Source organism: Plectropomus leopardus, chromosome 11 (genome assembly GCF_008729295.1).
Source record: "Plectropomus leopardus isolate mb chromosome 11, YSFRI_Pleo_2.0, whole genome shotgun sequence".
NCBI classification, from domain to species: domain Eukaryota; kingdom Metazoa; phylum Chordata; class Actinopteri; order Perciformes; family Serranidae; genus Plectropomus; species Plectropomus leopardus.
Genome location: NC_056473.1, coordinates 15,564,689 through 15,590,028, shown reverse-complemented (window position 1 = coordinate 15,590,028; position 25,340 = coordinate 15,564,689). Strand labels below are relative to the sequence as shown.

General features: G+C 39.3%; 1 protein-coding gene across 1 annotated transcript in view; it reads left to right on the top strand.

Moving 5' to 3' along the window:
* The window catches only part of LOC121950125 (copine-8-like), a 77,528-nt gene that overhangs the window by 16,931 nt on the left and 35,257 nt on the right, over positions 1-25,340 (top strand). The window contains exons 4-6 of the mRNA XM_042496043.1: positions 5,289-5,335; positions 7,847-7,950; positions 17,476-17,515. Coding sequence (XP_042351977.1) covers positions 5,289-5,335; positions 7,847-7,950; positions 17,476-17,515 — 191 coding nt within the window. The remainder of the gene's footprint in view (positions 1-5,288; positions 5,336-7,846; positions 7,951-17,475; positions 17,516-25,340) is intronic.

Below are 25,340 nucleotides of genomic sequence, written 5' to 3'. Positions count from 1 at the left end.
TCTTTGATGGATTTACTATTGACTGTTTTACTTAGGCAAAGTTTTTGTATAGCTGCTTCAGGGGCATTGTTTCAACAAAAGCCAAGTAAAAGCAATGTGACATGACATTAAGGACCTAGTATGCCGTTCCCAACTGTTTTAACAAACATAGCTCTGTTTGTTTGCATATAATGCACGACGAGAGAGCAGTGAAATCATACTGATTTTAGTGCATATTTCAGCACCATGGACAGCAAGCTGAGGTCTGATTATCAGCTATCTGGTAAACTTCACAGCAAATAAAGAGATGCATTGAATTAGGTGCTAATTTCTAGTAGATAACTAGGAGAAACACAGAACAAAAAAAAACTCCACAGTTTTATGTTTAGTTTTTAAGTACTAAGGCCTAACCACTCAGAGGCTGATTTCAGTCTTCAATATAGTTTGGATTCATTATTTACTCGGGGAAAAAAAGCAAAAACAAAAAACCTACAATCTCGGACATCATTTGTGCAGGCTGTTCAGCGCTTATCTGAAGCAGCTGTGCAAAATGCTTCCCAAATACACCACAAAATCATGGATTAGCTGACAGATTCACTCTCTGACTCTCATATTCACTGATAGGCATATTATGAACACATATTCCATGTTACACATTACAAATGCTTCACTCAGTCACGAACACAAACACACGAAAACACCCCAAATCTGCAGTACTAATAGGATTTCTATCTTTATTTACCCAGGTGAAATTATTTTTTATCTATGGTCTGCTTGTACTTAGACAACATTTAGTATTAGAGAACTTTGCCTTTTTTTGCTAAAGAGACAGTAATTGTTTCCTTTTAATTAATAAAAATTGAAAAAGATATCAGTTGATGTTCTCTACCTTCTCAAGACGATTGTTAAAAATGAAATCCAGCCTGGCTAAATACAGAGAACAGAGCCTGTCATACTCAAGTACATGTGCACATGTTCATACACAAGCATGAAGATTACAAAGGAGTTCCTTGCTGTTTTCAACTGTCGTGCCAGCTTTGTTTTTTGAAACGGACTGTGACAGTCCTGTCTGTTAAAAGCCCTCTAAAAATAAAAAACACGATGGGAGGAAAATTCTCTGAGTTGTGATGAAATGATAAAGTTGAAATATATGTTTCTTTTTTTAATCCCTCCATTCATCTGGGGTTTGGGTACCATGCCTTCTTTTAGCATCACCATGCTTCATTCCAGAAATATTCAATGCTTTGCCATCTAGGTGCTACACAGCAAACCCAAAGGTATTTCAAGTGTTGGCCGGTGTGTGTGAACCCATAATTGATGGGCTCCCGGAATCACGGATTGGACCTTTAAGTGTCAGACGGTGGGAGAGGAGGATGAGCATCCCTGCCCGCCCCAACATTTATGCAAGGAGGCACTTGTGCTGCGTCCATGTCTCTGCTCTGCTGACAGCACTGGCCCCAGTCACACAGCATTAGACCGCCTCAGCAGAGCCACATACACACACACACACAGAAAGTGCACACATCCAGGGCCTCAGGCAGGCTCACGCACCATATTCATATTAGCTTATAAAGCTGGACAACAATCCAGTGTTTTTGTTTGTTTGTATGTGTGTGTGCAGGAATGTTGATGTGCTTTGATCGGTGTGCTTCAGCAGATTAGAAAAGGGCGTTAAGCAGACAAGAACATTGTCAAAGGAAACGTTGTCAATATTTCCAACATTCGAAACAGAGATGGGGTTAGTAGGGCTATTGTCAAGCTTTCTCCCTCATTGTCAGCGCGATGCATAAAGAGTTGAATGTGCGGCAGTACAGATGGCGAGGATACATCGCTATTTATGGGTGTGTGATTGATGTATCGCAGTCCCCCCCTCACAATAACGCAGCGACCATGTGTCATCCGATGCTTCATTGCAAGATTAAAGGATGACTGTATATTCAACCAGCTGAGCCCAGGCTCGCTGAACACCACCCACAACGCAACATATACAACATCCAGACTGACAGCATGTTTGCCGCCGCACCAGAAGCAGGGTAATTACGCCATTTGTCGGGGGGTTTTTTGTGTTTACACTCAAAAACAGTGTGACATTTTCAACACGGCTGTGAATCGGAAAGAAACAAAATATTAGTAATAATATAGCGTACCTGGGCTCAGCGGGAGCTTCTTTCTAAAAGATGGAAAAGTGAGTTTTAGGGGGAAGAAAACTGGAATTCATGAGATAGGATGATTTTCACCCACAGTCAGAACTGTTAATGAATCCATGATTAAATCAGTCATGCTATTTCATCAGTAGGTGGTAGCTCATACATTAACTCAGGCATAAATTTACAATTAATTAATGCTGTAATTAATGATAATGCATGTCTCAGTGGAAGGTGTGTTTATTATCAGATGTCACCAGTTCTTTTTTTAGAATGTCTGATTACCTCATGTTTTTTCTAGGACCCTGATTTTTGAGTTTTTATGCTGCATTTAAATGGTTTCATCTTTTGACTTCAAAAGCTGCATTTCAATCCACCTCTTTTTATGCGTATTTTCAATTCTGGAAAATTGAGCAAAAAAGTTTTTACCGTGGTTGGAGGTGGAAAAGTTTGATTAAAAGCAAACGTGACCAAGTGCAATTGAAACAGATTTAGCTAATAAATAATGACATACAGTCATGATGTACTGCCACTGCAAGCTCTTCTCACTGTGTTTTAACAGTCTTATGTTCACACACAGAGCTGCTACTAGAACTCTTCTAAGAGCACATGGCTGTCATATTAGTTGTTCAAAACTCCTCCTTTTCTATTTTCCAGTGTTTTCACTCTTATCATACATTATTTTGTTTCCTTTGTTTGAGGTTTGGCTGGTGCTCGTTTACTCATTTACTCCTCTTGTTGTGCCCTCTTTTGCAGCAATATTCCTACTAATCTGTTTATAAGACCACTAAAAAGTTGGGGGTTGTGACATTTGTACACATCCAAAAACTTGTTGATATCAAAATCTTTCATGTGTAATAGTTGGTTTGTTTATAATTCTGCCTAAAAATGTGGGCTTTGCATCTCTACCCCAGGCTTGCAAACATGCTGAGTTGTTTAGTGTACAATGCACAGAGCTGACAGTAAACGGGTAAGAGGCCATGTGTGGCAAACTGCGGTTAAAACCCCAGCTGAGACGCATATTCCAAATGCGCTTTATATATGTCCAAAGAATGCTCCTAATACCCAAATAATCTGTCCTATCTGAAAATGCTATATTTAAAATACGGTCTAATTCAGAAAACCCAAACGCAATATTCTGTTTACATGACCCAAATCAAATTAGTAATGTTGTCATATTGCATGTAAATGTAGTCACTGAGCTTTTCTCCTGTAGATAAAATGTAAATTCCTGTCTTCATCCTTTAACTCTGTCAAAGTTAACCTGTTGAATTTTGTACACAAACAGCCGGTTTGAAAAGGGTCAAAATATGGAAGTAGCATTCTGTTCATTGTGAAAATCTTTTTATTTACTCTTTGAAATGTAAGGGTAGTATAACCATAAGTAGGCGGGTTACATGTGTTTCATTAGCTTTGTGGCAGTTCAGTGGAAGCCTTGCTGATGATGTAATTTGAAGAGTTTTTGCAATAGTTAGATTAGCTTTCATAACTCGTAAGAGTATTTAGTCCTTCAAAAAAAGTTTTCAGTATTCAGGGATAATCTTTACCTCACTACTTGTCCCTCAACACTACTAATGTGTTTTTTTCATAACTGTGTCCAAACTCACTAACTACTCATCATATAGTATAATGAAATTCATGATCTAATAATTCTCTCTGGAGACGCAACATTTAAAGCAGTAAACAAGCAAAGGTCAACATACCAAGCAATATCTACCATCATACTGAAATCCATATAAAAGTTTAAAAATAATGTGGTTTTTGGAGGGGTTATCTTTCAGACTATTTCTTGGCCAGGTACAGTAACTTCCTGTGATCTTGTCTTCAGTGGGAAGTTGATAAGCATTTTTTTTCTTCTTCTCTTCCTCTTCCCTGTGTCTGCCTCTGACAGTCTTAACAGGAAAATGACAACCGTGTGACAAAATGGGACACTGAAACTAGAAAGAAAGAAAGGCCAAAGTAGAACTGAAGAATTCTTACAAGGCAACAATCAGTTTGTATTAGCACAAGATTGGGATTTAATATTAAAAAGTGGTGGACAGGCACAAGTTTAGTATCTTGTTAAATTACACCTGGCCAATGATGGACATGCGTTGATTGCAAACCAGCTAACGTTTTGCAGATTAGTGTCTGTGACCACTGAGCTACAGAACCTAACCAGTTCACCAGCCACACCATTGGTCCCAAAGGATGGTCTACCACCTGGCCAGACCACTGGTTACTTACCACTCTGCACAAGCTAACAGCTTCATGTGTGTTGTTAGTTTTTTTTTCCATTTCTTTTTTAGTGCTTTCGTGCATCCAGAGAGGACAAGGACACACAGAGGTTGTTTTTGTTGTGGCCTTTTAGAGTTAGTGATCATTGTTGCTCAGGTGGAATGGGTCGGAAACGGGATGCTCTGCCATTCTCATGAGATGTGTTTTAAAAGATTATTCTTAAAGGATGGAGCTTAGATTACAGCAGTAAACTGCAACCATAGAAAACCAGGGCAGTTTGCGGTGTGTTAGTCTGGCGTGATGCCACATTTAAAATTTTTAAATTCTGGCCCCTTTTCAGACTTTTGTTACATACTTTATAAAGTATCTAAAGGGGGACTTTAACTATAATTTGATCATGTTAACACAAGTGTAGTTATAGCATTTCCATTATTCCACCACGCACGTTTTCATTATGTAAACATTTTACCAGTTAAAATAGATTACCAAGTGTCTGGTCTCGAGGGTTTTCAGAGTTGTGAGTCGCTGCCATGTGACAGATGTGTGTGTGAATACAGTAAAGGCTGCTGGAATGCAAATTAAATGTCATTTTAGTGCCAGCTGATTGCCTGGCTGTGTATTCACTAGTGGTCCGTAAAAAAAAAAAAAAACACTCCAAGACTCCCTCGGACCGCTCGAATGTCAATGAGGAGGACTTTTCTCCACCTACACAAACACTCAGTAACCCCATCGCCATCCACCCCCTTCCCTCCCTCCTCTCCCGCTCTCTAAAATATCATCATGCTGCAAGGCAAAGTCCTACTGACATTTAATTAGGGAGTTTTCCTCTCATGTTGGGGTCTGGGAAAGAACACGCTCTCAGCTGACTTCTCAGTGTTTTTGTTCAAACTCTTCAATCAATCTTACCCTCTCTTGTTTCTCTCCTCTCCTCTGTTTCTAATTCAACAGTTTGTGTGCTGTACACTCAAGGAATAGCCAACAGGGAATGGAGAGAGGTGAGTACACGGGTGCGGTGGTGGGGGACTAATTTATATCCACTGAGAACTTCCAAGGAGCTTAAATGGCATCTTTTCACAAGTCATATCGAAGAAATACAATACGTTTTTGGGCAGCTGGCCAGTGAGCCAGCTTACAGTATCTATGAAATGATAAGAGCACAACAAGTAATGCTGTTTTTTTTCCCTAAGAAATGCTGGATTAAGCTTGTTGGATGAGTGTGTCGATTAAAGTTTATAAAATTAACCCAAGCTTACTCTGGTTTTGTCCATTTTTTTTGCCATACAAATCACATATAGGCGTCTCTTTTCAGAAAGTGTAAAAATGTTTGATGACATTGCTTTGTCCTTCGTAGAGCATTTTTGTGTCTGTGTGACAAAAACAGAGTAAGTGTATGCCATGTAAACTAGAGGTATTTTCAGATTCTTAGTTCCCAGTAAGTGAGACTTGGGAGGGTCTTGATTTGTTCAAATTATATTTATTGTGTTGGTGCTCTCGCTCTGTGTTCAGGTTGATTGCATTCTAGACACTAGAGCAGGTGTAATTATCCTCGGGTCTCTCTGATCAGGAGCCTGTTCCACAAAAGTGATTTATAAGCACTGCTTACATGCAGATTGCAAAAAGTGGCAGCTTTACATTTGACATATAATTGATGCTTGCGAATTGCAGATTCGTTTGTGAGTCATAAAGGGTCACAAGCGTTGTTTTAACTCATGCAGAAATAAAGGGGAGGAAGTGTTCTCACATTGCAGCTTGCATGTTGCAAATATTGTGAAATGAGCCCAAGGACTCATTTTTTGAAGAGTCTATGTAAACTTGGGCTATTTTTTTCCACGGCCCCATAATGGATGTGGTATGCATGATTCCAATATCCCACTGGCAAGCTTAGCCATTATCAATTATTAGTCAGACTGACCAACTTGACTCTAATTAAATTACTAAATGAGCACTTCAGATGATCACATGAGTAATGGTTTGACGTCCACGCAAACCATATCAGGTCCGTTAAGCTTTAATGTTCATTTAAGAGGACAAAATGATTGAATGTATAAAAAATGGGGAGAAAATGTGGCTATTCTGATGGGGCAAAGGTGTTGAGGTAGCACTGGCCATTTTATTACTGGCATCAAAATGATTTATCTAGTATAAAGTATCAATTTGTGGACATTTAAAGCCCAGTTCACACCAAAGATTTCCGACGATACAAAACCGTTTTAGACGTTGCATAGAAAAGTTGTTGTCAGCAGTTGTCAGCAGCTGATTTTATAACGTTAGATATGACGAGTTTGCTTGCTGTGGTATTCTCTGACAACAGTCCTCCGTCCCCACCAAACTGAGTCTGACTCATTTATAAACCTGCAGTTGTTGACATTTATGTTGGACTCTCTCCTCATGATGTGTCAGTGTTGATGGTGGGTCATGGATAAAAAAATCGCCTATCATTTCATATATCGCTATATCGTTTATTTCATGTATGTCATCTGCTAACACTTTGCGTCCGTCCGTGTGGCCGAGGCGGCATCTACACAATAAACAGCACCAAAAGAAACAAACATGGAGGAGCTGAAAAGCGATACTGAACATAGGGATTCAGCACATGACACTGACGCTGACCGGCCCAATCAAAATAAGGAGGACCTCGCACCCAAACAAGGGGCCACCTCTGTTGTTTTGAAGTGGTTTGGGTATGAAAAGTCAGACAGAGAACAAGGGGTGGGTGAATATATAAGAATATACTTGATGAATCTCGGCTTGTTCCACGTGCGATGTATAAAATTACTTTATCACAAACATTGAATATCAGTTTTCTCATCTTTTTTTATTTTTTAATTTTTTTAGTCACTGGGATGAGGCTAGCTTCAGCGTTTCATTTTTCCCTCTCTCTCCCACAGCTCTTCGCCTCCTGCAGACACACACACAAAAAGCAGGTCTTTTGCAGAGCTTCAGATTGTGATATTTAGTCACATTTTGCAACCACAGAGCCCTAGTGCGACTTATAAATCTTTGCAATATATAATGAGAAATGAGAAAATTTATATAACAGCAGAGTTGTTTGATTGTTTTCACCTCACAGTGGATGAATCTTCATACAGTTACGGTTGAACTTTCTGCTAATGCTAACATCCAACTGTTGACCAGAAGCTTCAAGTCCACAGCAAAAACATCAACACTATTGGCCTAAGATGAGCTGGGTCCTGCAAAATAAAAGCACAATGAGTTCTGCTTTGATTTATTTATTCATGACAATACTTTATTTAACTTTACTATACGGGTACTTCATTTCACTTAGGACATTAAGCAATTAACATGTAGTTTATTGGCTTTATGTTAAGAGATTTTTTTTGTGACAGTGTCAACAATAATGGTATTTTTAAAGTTCAGTATATTGGACCACTACTTTATTGTATTGCATTATAAAGGGCAGTTTATTTTTTAGGTTATTGTCGTTTTTCTGTCGAATGAGTCTTGCACCTGGTAATTACACATCACCTGTCTCACTTCTTTTCCAGTTCGGCAGGACAGAAGTCATAGACAACACCCTCAACCCTGACTTTGTCCGCAAATTCATCCTGGACTATTTCTTTGAGGAGAGGCAGAATCTACGCTTTGACCTGTGAGTTAACAGTTGACTTATGCGTGTTGGTGTGTTTGTCGTTGTGTATTTGTGTGTGTTGCGCAGGCGTGGGTGCTGCTCTGTGTGGAGCAAAGTTGAGCTACGACTGAAATATTCATGGACTGCACAGAGGGAGATGTAAGTCTTCTCCCTTTTAAATAAAAGACAAGTTTTCATGCCACTTTTTCTACCAGCATTTCCATTTGAATTCATCCCATTCATACAATGCTTTGAGACAAAATAGGGCTGTGTGCATGCAGTGAATCATACATCGAATTTTGTGATTATGATCCATTTATATTATTGCTCATTTCTCTTAATTTCTCTGGCATTCATTAAAAGACAAGTTTGCCCTCACAGTTGTATGTTAATTGAATCATCAAGCAAGCAATTACACAACCTACAAAAGTCAATATATTTTAAATGCCTGTCAGTTTCTTCTTCTTCTTTCTTTATTAAATATTTCCAACAGTTTTTTTTATTAATTTTAATCATATTTTAGAAGGCTATGCAGCGTAAAAAAAGCCCCTATGATTATAATAAATGACCTCCTTTCAACAGCAGATGCAGGAAATTGCTCGGTCTTAGTCCTTTAAGACCTAAGTGCAGACTTTGACACAGCTGATCATATAGTTTTAATATACTGCCTAAAGCACATGGTGGGTATCCTCTGGGTCAGCACAGAGTTTAGACCAGGTTAGACCTTAGCGCTCAAGTAGAACCCGTTCTGTTAAGACTGAAAATACTGAAAATACTTCAACTATCACTGCAGACTGCAAATGCCTCTGGGGTCCCTCAGAGCTAATTTTGAGGCCCCATAATGTTCTCCTCCTTCATGCATTTTATGTTGTAGTATAATTTGTAAACATAATTAGCACATTTTCATTGATATTCACAAGATTTACAGTTATATAAGTTTGTATTGTATGAGGCAACACAAACATATATCAGTTCTGTTCCTAAACCTTATATCCCCCTAAAAGAAAGTCTAACTCCTTAAATTTAATCAAAAAAGTTATTTGGCATGGATCCAGTGAACTGGAACCTGTGGCACAGTAGTTAAAATTTATTCAGAGACATGTCAAGGAAATAAACATTTGTATCATATAGTTATACAGTAAGATTTAGCAGAAGAGGCTCTGCTCTTTGAGGGAGCTCTCAAAGAATCTAAGTGGCTGCAAGCATTTTGTTCAATGAGAGAATTCCCCCTTGAAAAAGACATGAACATTATACCAATTCCAAAAATATGGCACTTAAGAAGTATTTCACTGAAGGAAAGATTGTCTTTTCAAAAGACTAGGCTCTCTCTGCTGTAGAAAGAAGCAAATACTTTTGCAAATTAAATTACATGTTTTAAATTAAATTTGAAATACTACGTGACAACGGAAAACAGACAAACGGGCCGTGGCATTCTAATCTGCTCAAGAGTTTGTTGGGACTCTTGGGACACTACCTCTAAAAGAGACACCAATTGTTAAAAGTATGGCTGTCAGAAAAAAAAGATAATTAGTAAAAAGAATTATTAATTCACCTAATTCACTTACACATACTACCCACATTGTTATGATAAAAATCTCGTTAAAATTAGCAAACAATCCATTTAAAGTGGAGGCAACAATGCAAGTTGTAGCAAAGCTATTTTTTGTCATGAAGACAAAAGAATAACATTTTTGTAATCTACCTGGTTGCTAAATTGGCAGCAATCCTTCTTTGGCTTATTAGCTGTTCATGTGATTTCACTGACATACATTTACAATAAATTGACCTGATTGGTTCATTTTGTTGACGTGCACTGAGATTGACAGAAAAAATATTAATTTTAGAAATAAATAGAATATTTACATGCTGTCTGATCCACTTCAGATACACCTGTACTTTGAGTCACGCCTCTGTTAAAAGTTAAAAAGTCATATTTTCTCATGTTGCCCAAAAAGTTGAGCTGTCCAAGTAATTATGATAATCTGTATTTTTTCTATTGTGTTCCAGCCTCACACGTTTTCCCACGATAGCTCATGAAATATGGAACTGCTCTTTTGTTTGTTTACTTGTTGGCCTGTCAGCAGGGGCCACATGCTGCTTACAAGCTGTGGGAGGTTACAGTGAAGGTCAGGGAAAGATGCTAGCTCTTGGTTGTAGGAGCGTGTATATATACAATCTGCGTAAGATTAAGTCTGTGTCTGTGTACCTTAAGGCATGTAAGTATGTTTGTTCAGATATACTATATAGGGATATTTCTGGGTCGGAGTGAGTGCATTTGTTTTAATTGTGTGTATATTACCATTTGCGAAGAGAATGTAGTGCAGACTTTTTCCACAGTATCATGCAAAATGTTAAAAGCTGACATTGGAATAAGGCGATGGATGATGATGTGGATGTGCGTGTGTGTGTGTATGTGTGTGCGCGCACCCTGGCCGACTCCCTGTGGGGCTCGTTGTGAGTGGGTGAGCATCAAGCCCCGTTAGTGTCTGCTGGGCTGATGGCCCTACGATCACTTGCAGCGAGGACATGGCTTGCACACACGCCTGCCCTCAGAAAAAGAAATATTCTCCAAAACACACACTTGCTCACAGACACAGACACACATTTATTCTTTGCTACTCATGTTGAGCTGTAATATGAATGCACACACACATTTCTCAGATTTCTCATTACAGAACCAGCGGTTACCCCTGCTTTTCTCTGTCCTGAGGTGTGGAAGTCTTTTTACTGTAGCTCCTGCAGCTCGCCCAGCTCCTCACCACCTCCACCTCCCGCACTCCTACTCAGTGCCTCACATCCCTTCAGGACATCCATACAGTCAGACAGCACAGAGCACCCCGCAAACCACCAGCATAGTTGCTGCTGAACTATCCCATGCTCTCCTTACCCGAAGACCCTAAAGCCACGACACACTTTGCTTCCTCTGCTGCTCTCTGTGCCTGGAAATCCTGTTAACCCCCATCTTACTGCAGGACATGTTCAGTGCTTTTTTGAATTGAATTGAAACTTGAGACGCTCACTGAAGCCAGTGGAAGCCCCCCGGGTGGATTGTTGTCTAATCAAGTGTGGCAAATTGGATCAAGCCTCAAAAAATGAGATGAAATACCCTACCAAAAGGAATAAAAGGAGGATATAGCTGTATTAACTTTGTTTATTTCACTAGTTTGAAGATGTTTCTTCCAGAGAATAATGAATACAGAATTCGGTTCTGTATTGAAACCAGTTTGAAATTTAGAAAAACCTTGAACTCATTAAGAAACATGCTGTTCATTTTCACATATACATTCTTTTCGGAACAGAAATGTATGTTGCTAGTCATGTTAATGCAGTTTAGGGTCTACGGTATGGTGGACTGGAGCTAGCACTTAGAAATGTGGCTGTTAAGCGCAGTCAGAAGATTGTAGTTTTACATTAAAAATGCTATCATAACACTAAAATTGTTTTATGTAATAGAAAAAGCTATTTTGGCGATAAAACATTTCTTGCATCCGAGATGTAGGCTAAAAACAAGTTAAAACAAGAGTAAAATAGCACAAATTAAATTTGTGGATGTCCACATTGAGAATAACTAAGATAACAGTGTTCAACTTTTGGAACGCAGCAATGCACACCACATGTCATGTGACAAGGAACAACCAATCACAGCCAGCAGATATCTCCCTTTCTTCTAGAAATATCAGTGGGAGAAGCTGATCATTTTAATGCAGGGATAACCTCAGTTTTACATCTTTCCCCTGGACAATATTTTAGGTCCAATACACACTTGGAAGAAGATCTGCACTCAGGATTTCTGGTGAGAGGGCTTTAAAACACTGCTGTTTATGGTCGCTTAGCAACCTCAGAAGAAGCCTGCCACCGCGCTCATGAAAGTTGGCAGAGTGGACACAAGAGTAGCACCCAGTGCCTGACCTTGCGTTTTGCAGGCGGTTACACACACGGCATGGGTAAGGCCCCCGAATAAAAAGGAATCACAAATTATCTCGTCATTTACCACGGCCCTGCTATCCAAAATCTGACAAGAAAAGAAGTGTTGTTTCTTTTTTCATCATATCTTGGTATCTGTCCTTGTCAAGTAACATCCTCTCTCTCTCTCTCTCTCTGTCTCTCTCTCCTTTTCTCTCTCTCTCTCTCTCTCTCTCTCTCTCTCCCTTGTGCTTGACCACAGACAGCAAACAATGCAATATGTAAACGTGGATTTCACCGTGGCCGTTTCCACACAGTAGTACTGTGAGCAAAAGCTCGCTCATGGCATTTTATTATTCGCCTACTCTTGCATATGGCAGGTGGAGTGTAGGGCGGCACATGTGCAGGTGAAGCCTGTGATGCCAGTTTTTGATGCATTCAACCCTTTTAATTGGGCATGCACTTTTGTCCAGGGCAACATACAGCAAGTGAATTTAAATTCCAGAGAAACAGCTACATAGACTCAAAATTGAAAGAGCATCATTCCTTGTCTTTTAGACCAGTATTCTTGGTAAAACAGGATTATTTGTCAGGTCCAATTATAGCAGCAAATATGCGCTAGTAAACCATATGCGTAGCATCTTGCATCATTCGGAATGAAGTCTTTATGAAGGTTTCATAAAGCTGTTAGGAAATGGAGCTCAAGTGTCAGAGTGCTGTCGTCTGTTGTTTGCCTGCCTCTTCGGCCCCGTTTGTTTGTGTGCCATCATTACTCATCACTGCTCAGTTCAAATGGAGCTCTGAGCAGCACCGCACCCCCCCACCCCCCCACCCACATACACACACACACTTACACAGCAAGACAGACAGACAGCACAGGACCAAGAGAAATCCTGTCTGGCCCAGTGCCGATGCAGAGTGATGTCATCCACATAAACACACTTTCAGTCGCACAAAGCAAATGTGCACTCACGAGGTGCCGTGGGACATGTACTCCTGCACACGCTGTCATGTGTGTTTGTGGGTGTGGGTGAACATGTGCAACCAAATCATTATACATTCTTCATAATTCTTACATTCTTTCTGTAATTTGGCCATACTGATTATCAGTGCTGTAATTTTACTATGTCTTTTCTGTGCACACGGCATCTGTTTCATAATGAAATGGGGATCCCGTCTTTGTTGTTCTTACTGACGTTTCTTACATTTTTTTTTCCCCCATTAAAGGGTTTTACGGCGAATTTTTCCTTATCTGAATCGAGGGTCTTAGGACAGAGAGTGGTGTATGCTGTACAGACTGTAAAGCCCCCTCTAGCATATTTGTGATTTGTGATATTCGACTATGTAAATAAAACTGATTTGACCTGACTACAGTACATATATCAGTAGTATGTCCCCCTTCCCCCCCTGCTGTCTCTCTCTGTCTTTGGGTCTCATTATTAAATAAGATTACGTGAATCATTTATGAACATTTGGTAGTGACAGAAGCAAAGGGCGAATAGAACATGAAGCGCACCTGTGCATTTTGCCTTTGGCGCGTTGCGTAACAGCAGCGTGTTTCCTTGCTCTTATGGAATAACATTAGTAATAACATCGCAGTATTGGAGCCCCACCAACCCCCTCCTGTAGTGACACACAGCGTCTCCCAGTTTGTCAGCAGGCGCCTTATCGTACATGGCATGCTGTCTGTAGAAAGAAACGCTCAGGCTCTCCCTTTTACACACTCCGCTGCACGCTGCTGCACACACACCACACACACTTATATTGACGCACACCTGAGACACCCAGGAAGGTGACAGGTTATGGGAAGTAAATAAAGCTGGATAAATTGCTCTCCAGAGAAGTGAGTGGATCACATGGTTTGCATGATGTTAGTTGTGGGTTTGGATGAATGCTCCTGCATACGATGGACAAATATGTCAGGTGGAGAAAAGCTGTGAGTGTTGAATCCTTATTTTGTAAGCCCAGCAGTGCTGTCAGGTAGAGGTCTACAAAATCCCCCACTTTTCAGAAAGATATATTCTTTTTCAAATTGGCAACTGTAAGCTTAGTGGACAAGAAGAAAAAAATGCTTCAAAGGGGAACTCTACTTATTGTACACATCAAAGGCTAGTAGGTGGTACTGACATTAAATAAGTATAGAGTATCGAGTACTTGCATTAAAAATAAAAAAACAACTGATATTAGAGGGAATGTAATTCAGCGGACAGCAGAAAACAAGTGCAATTTGAAGTTCAGTTAAACAGCCAAGCTTCAATTAAACCATTAAACCATAAATTGAAAGTTAACATTAGAAGAATTGGCAAACTTTCTGGCGCTCTTCTGAAGGTTGCAGGCTAAAGGCACTACTGAAGGACCTTCTCACAAGTTGCTCTCTGTAAAGTTAGTTAACCATCTGCACGACACGAGCTAACAGCAGCAGCTGCTAACACCCGACTCAATGGTCCCAACAAACTGTAACTGACACTGAAAAAGCTTGACTCTGTTCTTGAGCCCCCTAATAACCGTTAGCAGTTTAATGCTAACAGTAAGACCTATCAGTGTGTGTGTGCATGCCAGTGGACTTTCACCTGCTTCCCAGTGCAGAGGTCCCACCGCAGCAGCAGCAGTAACACTGATAAACAGAGAGTAAAGAAAGAGAGGGACAGCGGGGCAAGGAGGCGGTGGACGAAGCAATATACTACAAACAGCTCTACATTAAAGTAAGATATAAAACATTGTAAATAGTCAAAAAAATGTAAAAGTCATGTTCAAATGTGTAAGGGCCAGTGTCAAGAACTGTTTTTTTTTAAGATTTGTTAAAACAAATCCCTTGACAGCAGGTCTCATGCCACTTCACTTACAAAAATCACATTGGTATAGGAGAAGCTACATAAGAGGAAAAGGAAACAGACTACTTCAAACACGACGCCCGAGACACTCCAATAGGGCCCCTTTGCATCGCTTGCCGGGATGCCCCCCCACATATGTGTGACATCATTTGACAAGTATCAAACTTGGACCTGAGTTGCTATCAAGCAGTATCACTGCAGTGAAAAGGCACGTAAGGCAGGTTATACATATTTCCAGCATTACCCCTAATTCCCCCCTAATTTACTTTTCTAAGTACAATATAACAGAAGACCATCTTTCAAAATAAATGTCCATCCTGAATTGCAGACTTGCAGTTATTCGTTCATGCAGATCACAGCCTTCAGTCATTGAGGGATTTAAGCCAGTTTATTGCAATAATTGTATTGAATACTAACACAAGAGCTCTGAGCATATATAATTTGTTTTCTGCCCCATGTACAGAGGCTGCTGTCCTTGCCGCAGCAGCTGCAGGTTAGACTCCGACCGCGGCCTTTTGCTGCATGTCATCCCCTCTCTCTCCCCCTTTCACGCTTGAGCTGTCATATCTCTAATAAAGGCAAAAAAATAATCTTAAAAAAAAGTGTGTTTCTGAGGTAGTGTGTGAACATAATCCTACAAGCCAGAAAATTAAGATGTCAAGCTATGATGCCTAATATTTTTTTATGTTGTAACTTTATATATTTATATTTTAACTCATTTGTATTTTTATTTTTTTACCTTATTTATTGTAGCATTGTAATGGAAGTTCTGACCAAATCCTGCTGTATTCGCACAGAGACAATAAAAATTTTCTATTTTGTTCACATAGTGCATTGCTGTTTAAACAGTCAGAGTATTTATTTTCTAACCTGGTGTTCATGTCCTCTTAGATGTTTTCTGTCATGTCAAGATTATTTAGGATCAGAGCAAAGAGTTGCATGACTAAGAAGTCAAAGACACACAAACTTTAATTCTTTTCTGTCCTTCTCAAGAGTAAAAAAAAAAAAATAGCTTTGTATCTTCCACCTCCAGACAGTACCAGAATCCCATTGCACTTCCATGGATGAATTCAGTCTATTTGGGGTCGAAACCTGGCAGCACAACATAGTGCACTGTTGGCATTGGAAATATTGGCCTTGTTCTGTGCAGTTTGTGATAGAGCGATCAGTGTTTTAAAATATCAGAATGCTTTGATGAAATGCATGATCAAACATGATACCACTTTGCTTTGGCCAAATGCAACTTGAAGCTAGAACGGAGCACTGAGAGGCTTTTCTCTCTGAAGCTTCATTAAAGTGGTATCTGACGTATCGTGATTAAGCTTAGCTGTATTCATAAATATGTTTGAAATACTGCCAGCTGTCCTGTCAGAATCAGAATCAACTTAATTGGCCAATTATGTTGACAGATACAAGGAATTTGACTATGCTTGTCAGCAGTTATCACTATATATACACACACAGTACTCAGAGCAAATGTTCAAGCAGATGCAAAAATACACATGCAACTCACCAAAACCATCGTACTGTAGCTTAAGATAAGCAGATATAAACATAAGATTAAATGCAATGTAAAGGCAAGTAAGTATGAAAATAGATTAACGACAGCTGGAAAACACTCATGCTGTGTCTAAATCCAGGGTTGTGGTGTACTTCTCACTATATTTAACGGCTTTTCAGACTTTCTCAGCTACTTTATTTCTAAAAAGCAACTAGGGACGTATTTCATTTCAAAATTCAGACCATCAGGATGCATGCTGCTCAGTCATCGTAGTCCCTGGCTATTTTGCCATCAGCTCTTCCCCTCTCTCCTCTTGTGCCGTGCAGTAGGTGTTTGACAGACAGGAGGATAAGACACTTGTCCGCTGTGGGAGTTCAGTTTTAGTGAGTTTTTGTGGTTAAGTTGACACTCTTGCTGTCTGGAGCGGGAGTGCAAGAAAGTGATGCGCTGTAATGTAAGTGCCATAGCTCTTATGCCATTTAAATATTTTGTTCCACCCATGCATCAATCCATCCGTCCATCCATGCTAATCTTTAACAGGGAGTTCCGAACATGTTTAATCCAAACGTTAAACCTACTTGTTCTGGGTTTGTTTGTGTGTCTCCACTTTCATTTTTTTGCAGTATTTTCGACTGCAGCATTTTCATTTTTCAGTTATGGAGCTCTTAAATTATCCTTAAGCTATCTTTTTTGTTTATTCTTAAAATAATGTTAGATGGTGATATCTATATATATATATCTGCATGTTTTCTTTTATTCCACTGCTACTAAAACAGGTGACTCTAAATTGGTTATAGGTGCAGATCTGAGAGTGAATGGTTGTATGTCATTATGTGTCTGATATAGTCTCGGGACCTGTCCAGATTGTACTGTACCCCGCCTCTCGTCCAATGTGAGCTGGTACAGGCTCCAACCCCACTATGACTCCCGTACCAGGATAAGCGGCTACAAATAACGAATGAATGAATGCTTTTAATACATCAATACTTGAAATTGGAAAGTGGAACATTTGCTGGGTTAAGTATGAAGATTTTTATCCATTAACACTACTGAAGCCACTAATGTTGTTGTATCTTTCATACATGAATCAGATCACTAAAGCCTTTAGTGCGGTAATCACGAGCATACTTTAAACCTGAACAGCTTCTCTGCAGTGATTAGCAGGCCAAGTGCCTTGCAATAATGAGTGAGAGAAGCTTTTGTCATTGACTACTAAATTATGTTTTGGCAGCCTTTTAGTCACGGACATGCTGTTGCTTTCATGGTATCATGGCCCCTGCTCTGACGTTTCATCTCTTCTCTTCTCTACAGGTATGATTTAGACTGCAAGAGCGACAACCTCTCTAAACACGTGAGTGTCTCCTTTACCTCAGCTCTTCAAAAATCAGTCTTGCATTCATGGCGATATTATACAGCCAAATGTTTACCCTCCCAGTACAATAGTTGCCTGATATGAATCAGAATGTCAGAGGTAAGAGTGGCATAACAGGAACAATCATGTTGGCATTTAAACTCTCCCGGAGAAACGACATTCAGAGGGTTTTTGCACCACAGTTTCTGCCTCCGAAATGTTTCTGAGCTGCCTACTTTTTGTGCTTGTTAGCAATGCTAGTTCTGTAAGAATAAGAGCTGATAGCACATGCAAACTAGACAATTAGAAACTATGAGAAATAAGAAACTTCAGATTAACATCACTTCTAATAATACTTTGTAACTTTGTTTTACTCTTTTTTAAATAAAATATCTCTTGTTATTTTTTTAGCAATTTGACTATTTTTCTGACTTTAGAAATCAGATGTAGACAAACTAGTGGGTGAAAGACCCTTAATAAACCCTTATATGTATTGTTTACAAATAGAGATTTTTTATTGGATTTACACAAGGAAAATTACAAACACTCTTGCCTAGGGTTGGGCAATAAGATGGTATATATTGTGCAAAAGTGAAATGTGTCCACATTACAGATTTGGCAATACTGTTTCTACTGTGGGAGACATTCAGGACAGACTATGTAGCAAATCAGGGCCGAAATTTCTTGCGATCTAGTGAATCTCATAAATTCAGCCGCCTCACAAAATATTATGATGTGGATAGACATGAAAGGGGAAAGTTGTACATACATAAACCTGTTACACTGTAACACAAAACGGCCGCAATCACTTTTTGGCAAGTTGAAAATTGCATTTTATTTGTTGCATTGGTCTTTTAAAGGTATTTACACAGGTAAAAGGGATTGGGTGAGCTATAATCTGTCAAATATATTACTAATGAACGAAATCAAGTCATGTTGAGGCAGAAACAACCTTTTAGTGACAAGATAGGAGCTGCAATCACTTTTTTGCAGGTTTTTGTGTGTTGTATTGGCTCTTCGAAGGTATAAAAAGGACTGGAGTGGTTATAATCTCAGGCATAGAACAGGTAATATAATGCAGGCTCATAAGGAAAATAGCAGATAATACCTTTGTTTTTACATTACCCATCCGTAAAGTATGACAGACTACTTTCCAAATGTAAACAAACAACGGGAACAACAATATTGTCTATAATAGCGTAAATGTCATGCCTGATCAAACTATAAATCGCAAACATGTGAAAATTGGGTTTTAAGAAACATAAAAGTTTCACAAAGATGCTTATCCTATGCTCTTACCAAGGACTTAAAGTTAGGTGTATTTATATGCTACGACAGTTTGATCCATGTGAGAGCAGCTGAAGACATGAATACTGGGTAATACAGCTTTAACAGGCTGCGCACACTCCCATGGACGGTAGTTAGTTTCTGGCAGACGAGTATTTTTTGGCAGAACACCAGCATCACACAGACTGCTTATTTATAAATACGCAGGTAATGTAATAAAGACCACGTCTCTAGCTAAAATGCAGTCAGCAATATTAGAAATAGCGTATATTAAAACACGCTATTTCTGCCTTTATTGTTTGTATTTCGTTCTTTCCGGTGTGTACGCCATGTTGTGTATGTGACCGCATCGGTTGCCGTAGTTACGAGCCTGTGGAGGCGTTGTGGAGGGGCTAAGGAGAAGCAGAGAGGGAGGAGGAGGGACCTACGAGTTGTACTCTTTCAAATTCTCTCTCTTCTCAGTGTTACCAACTGCAGCTTTAAGGCAACAAAACATCAGGTTGGAAATCATAAGTTGTATCTTCAGAGTTGCAAAAGCACAAAACAAGCAAAAATATACTTAACTTACCTCATTAGCGTGGAGAATGGCGGCATGGCATGTCCTCCTCTTGTTTAGTGACCAGCATGATGTTTTGTTTTCTTAATCATCAGAATATTATGTTGTTATCTCGACAAAACAGGCTTCGTTTTCCCGAGAAAAATAAGTCGTTATCGCAAGAAAACAACCAGAACTATGTCGTTATCACGAGAAAACAGAGAAAATAAAAAGTATAGAAACATGTCCTTTTAGGGCTTCCGTAGTAAAGCAATTCTTGATTAGGAATCAAATGACAGCAAAAACCTGCATGGGACTTAAAGTGGGCATGTCTGTAAAAGATAGACCCATGGGTACCCTCAGAACCCATTTTCATTCAGATATCTTGAGGTCAGAGGTCAAGGGACCCCTGTGTAATGACCATGCCATTTTTTTTGCCAAAATTTAGTCTAACTTTGGGGCATTATTTAGCCCCCTACCTGAGAAGTGAGCATGACATGGTTGGTACTACTGGATTCCTCAAGTCTTGTAGTTGTAGTGATACCAGTATCAAAGCTTTAAAACTACGTCCATTATAGCCCCTTAGAGACAGGAATGTCAGCTGCCGATTAACGCAATAAACACGTTACATACAGACCTAGATCGCATTGCAATTGATACATTTTAAAAGGCATAAGAAGAATAAAAAAAGCATCCACACTCACAGCACAGTTTCCATTTCATTCCATCATCAAGACAGGCTTCTCATTTGTCACATAGGGTCTTTTGTAATTTTCTTTTGCAGAACTTTCACAGTCGTAATAGTGGTTATTGTCTTCAGGGTCTAATGCAGTCAATACATCTTGACCAGACATTTTTTATACTGAGAGTATGTCAATTTCTCTATTAAATAAATTTGATTAAATATCTCTACCCAGTCATTAATCTAGGCAGTAATGGCATTGTGTGTGTGTGTGTGTGTGTGTGTGTGTGTGTGTGTGTGTGTGTGTGTGTGTGTGTGTGTGCGTGCGCCCATGCATTTTCTAAGTCCCTTGTCACATTTTAAGAGGCAAATTAATAGAAGGATTTGCTCTGCCCAAGACAGTTTTGACTTCTAGTGTAGTAAATGTCAGCTTGTTGGACAATTCTCTGTAGATTTACTCATCCGCTAATCCACTGCTCAGACCTTGACTTTAACAGAGAGAGAGAGGTCATCAAAATGATCAAATAGAGGAAGGGAGACATCATCCACAATTTGACAGGCGTTTTCCAATTTAAAACACTTAAACATTAGAGACAAGTGTAAGCTGACAGGCTTTAATCAAGCAATGGGACTATATCAGCTTTGTCATTTGTTTAGTTCTGCATATGTTGTTCAAACACTCTGCATGCCCTTCTGCCACTGCTGATAAGTAATTTCTAGGTTAAAGTTACTCCCAAATTCTATTCAGAAGGGATCCATCAATATGCTTTTTTAGGGCTGATAGTGATTTTTAGTAATAAAGGTGTCTTTTAACTGATATTTGGAACCAATATACATTTGCAGAAAAAAATGAAAACCTTATGGCCAAATGTAAAAAAAAAAGCAAACCTTAAAACTCAAACAAAAAACTTTGTTTAAGCATCCTGTGTTAAATTAAATGGTGCATTTGAGAATTTGTCAACAGTATCTTAAAAAAAAAGAGCAGTTGCTCTTTTACTTTCTTTGCATGTTTTGCAGCCTGCATTCTCTTTTGGTATCAGAGACTGTACATAAAGATGCCAAAAGAAGCCAAAATATCCCCGTTGCTGCAATCTTGTACTGGTGACATAATTTTGATCGCGCGTTACCAAACACCCATCCAACCAATCATGATTGGCACCATTGACTGCGTGCAACACCAGTTGGCATACATGGCTGTCAATCATTTGCAAACCTCCTTTTTGTGGCATCGAGTAATTAATTAAAACCAAACTCATTGGGGAAAAAAACACTTCAACAAACATCAGCATGATAAGACCGACCTAAACTGTCAGAAACCATCTTTGGGAAAAGTTTATATGACATTTGACTTGAATGTGCCATATGCTAACATGGAGAGGGCGGGGTTTATGACCTGTACTGCAACCAGCCAACAGGGTGCAATCAAGATATTTTGCCTTTTCTTTTGGGGAGCTGGCATGTTGTCTATGTTCAGTCTTTGGTTTGTATGTGTAAAACTCTCTGCAATTTTACCTCAATTTTTACCTCAATTTTCAATAATTTATTTTACCTGCTATTGGATAAAGAAAATAAACAATTTCACATTCGTAAAAATTCTGAAAATCGCTGCCAATAATCAAGGCCAAAATTTGGTCAGTTATTACTATTTAAAACCTGAAACTTTGTATTTCATTGCCCTTCAGCTCCATCATTCACTTTCATTTCAAACAGAAGCTTCAGCAGCACCCTGCTCCAGTTCTGTCTATAACCTGGTCTCCATCTCCGCCTCCAGCCCTCTTCCTATTTCCCAGCTTCATACTCACTGCCAACTGCAGGCAGTTCTTTTCCTCAGCCCCAACCCCAGCGTGCCCCCAGGGCTTTTACCGAAAGCGCTGAGCACTGTGAGCGTAGCGACTCACTCTCAGCATGAAGGCTGAGGACGCTTGGATGCGTCCTGTCGTTGCTGTGGATGTGTGGGATTGGAGATCTGGCACGCAGTGATGGCTCCATTGTCCGGGCACAGTCCATCCCAAGTCGCTTCAAATAACAGAAAATGGAAGAAAAAAATGCACACAATTACAGTATCTCTCTTGGCAGCTTCAGTGACAGCGTTTGAGGATGCCTCCATCCTCCCATCACAGCAGATGTTTTTCCTGAGCCATATGGTTTGCATACCTTGTGCAGATATGACTGCAGGGGAAGATGTGCAGAGATGGAGCATACAGAAAAATCTAATTAAGGGCTGTGTATGCTGTTTCCTAGCAGATGAAGCGGATGTTGCTTTTCCTTTTTTTTAAGAGAAGCTTGTCACGGCCGTGTGCACAATCCTTTATTTTACTCATGTTTATTTTGGTGGTAAAATACACAAATATTCCTCTCACAAACACTAATTTCATTTCAAGGTCTTTATTCATTATTTAAAATGTTATGATTAGAGAGTGAATCCAGGCAGGGATATAGCTTCTTTGTTTGCAGCCAGTAATTAAGTAAAGTGGCTTTGTGTTCCCTCACGACTATTTGAAAGTTAGGATTTTACTGCAGAGTTTTTCATTCCGCGGCTCAAAATGCATGGTCTTAAAATGCAATGTTGTTATTGTTAAATGTTAAAGTGCATGTACAACAAGTGCTTGAAAAATGGCATTTGTGCAAAACAGGAAAATGTTTGTTAGATTTTTGTTTGTTAGCTCTGGACCCTGACACGTCAGCTATCCGTCATTTCAGGGAACTAAACCATCGGCAGCATTTTGCTCAAAGCCTGGGTGATTCTAGGATCAGACCTTTAGCAGGGCTCGGGCCCATATGAGAATATAACATGCATACAGTGCCTTGCAGTGTTCAGTTACTAGACTGTAACTAAAATTTGTTTTCATTCGCCCATCTGATTTTTGGGTGTGCTGAGATGAAAAGGGTCTAAAATCGCCAATTGCCGGGTTCTTCAAAGATGAGGCACTTTGGCAGTAAAAATGTAGGCGTAAGTCTAATTGATAAAGTTCTGTAGGCTGTTTTTTCTAGCAGCAAAACAAGGTCTGTATAATCTGAGAGAAGCCTTCATAGAGCCTACCAAAATAAATGCTTGGACAAAATAACGTCGACCTAATTAAAGAATAAAATTAAGGAATTTAAGGAATAAAATGGGACTAGCAGTAGCCTTGCTTGTTTGTTAATCCCAGAGTGAATTGGGTCCGGCAGTTGCTGTGTTTCATCGAAGTGCGTTCCCATGTCAAATAGTGTTTCTCCACTGTTTATTTGTAGCGTCCTCCTAGGTGGTTATGCTCTCTGTGTTTCAGTACCATGGACAGCTCCATACTACCCTCTTTTATTTAGCATTACCATCAGTGGCATGTCGGCTTCCTGTAGATGTAAACTCCTCTGGCCCCTCATAGCATTATTATTAACATTTAATTTGCCATGACAATAACAACAAAGGTTTATACTTTAATAAAAAATAGACTATAATTATCTTTATTCTTTATTTAACAAAAAAAAAAAAAGATAGTGCCGTAGTAGACAACCATCCCACTGTTTAAGTTGAGTTATCTCATGGCCACGCATTATTATTGTTTTTCTATCAAATGTTACTAGAGGGGCTTTGTAACTGCTAGAAAAGCACATACAGTATATCAAACATGTCCTTTTTAATTGCAGTGTAATAGAAATATACATATTTCAGTATTGTTTCGGCTATACATCACAAATAAGGAAAAACAATAAAATACACATCATACAATACACATGCACATACACAATTAACACTTTACAAAGCAAGTAATTAAAAATGGGTACAGCTCTGGTTTGCTTTTAGCCAGCACTTAATCTTTGTGTGCTTTATTAGGTGCCTGATGAGCAGAGGAAACTTCCAAACGAGATGAATGACTTGTGGGATTCAGCTGTGATCTCTTGTACTTTACCTTCTTTTTGCTTACCTAACCTTTTTTGCTTTGCTCCCATTGAGTCTGTTAATCTAATGTGCCTCCACCCCTGTCCTCAGATATCTGAGGCTTAGCAGGCGCTGGACTGAGGCTGCTAGCTAGCAGCACATTTCTTATGGAAAGGCCAGAGAATTTTTGTCATCTCTTTTTGTTTCGAGACCTCGGTTGGGGGAGAAATTTGCTCAGCACCGGCAAAGATATTTGAAACAGCTTTCTGCCCGCCGGACTCGACACAGCTCATCTGTCAAGCACTTTTACACGCACACATATGTACGTACATGCATGCTTACTCACGCACACGTGCACACACAATCTGGTAGGGGAAGCCTCAGTAGCAGTGCATGAACAATCCTTCCTTGCCTGTTGTAAACAGACTTTTTAGACCCCCTCCCCTCTTTGTGCTCTTTGCTCTTCTTGCTGGCCAAAGGCTCCTCCTCCCCAAACCAAATCTTCTCTTGCGGTCACCCTACAGTGATCAACAAGGACACAGGATCCTCTGCACGCTGAGCATAGCTGTCAATGTACAAAATATACATGGAAAAGAACAAGAAAGACAAAGTATGACCTGTAATTCTCGAGCATCAAATTCAGCTGATAGAGCACTTGAAAATTAAAGAAGTAATATTTTACTTTTTAAATAAAATAAATTAACAGCTTTCTCCTTCTTTCAAGTGCCCCTGCTGATCCTTATGGCTGTCACTTTACATAACTGTCTCTGTCTTGTTTGACAAAGATATAATGATGAAAAGTGGCAGAAAGGGCTGCAGCTGACAGTTGTTTTTAACATAGGTTTAAATTCGTAATCAATATTGTCAATTGCCCAAGATGACTGACTGATTTTTTTTGTCTGACTAACAGACCAAAACCCAAGAATATTGAGTTGATTATCATATATTTCAAAGTAATGAAGCAAATAACACATATGACCACCTGAAACCAAGGAAAGATGACTGAAATTATTAACAAAATGTCAAGGTTGTTGCTGATTAAGTGTTCAATCAACTCAATGATTAATCAACATATCACTCCAGCTGTAAGTGACAATATCACATGACATAGTCAGTGAGAAAATTACAAAATACAGTAAAAACAGGATTTGGAGAAAGGAGATTTTGAAATTAAATTTGCTGTAAATTAATAAAAAATGACTGTCAGTGAATTTCTACAGGGAAAAAAACCCAGAAGCAAAGAACTCAGTTTAAATTCATTATAATATATTCATTCATTCATTCATTTTTTTCTGTGTGTATAATGCCCATCCCATATGGGACGGCAAGAGATTTCTTAAATACATACATACATAAGTACATACATACTTCCATTCACACGTCTCTCATACATAATCCGGTCCTGCATCTATAAAGCATGTACAAAACACAGAGAAGGCAGAAAAAACACGAAATGCAAACATAC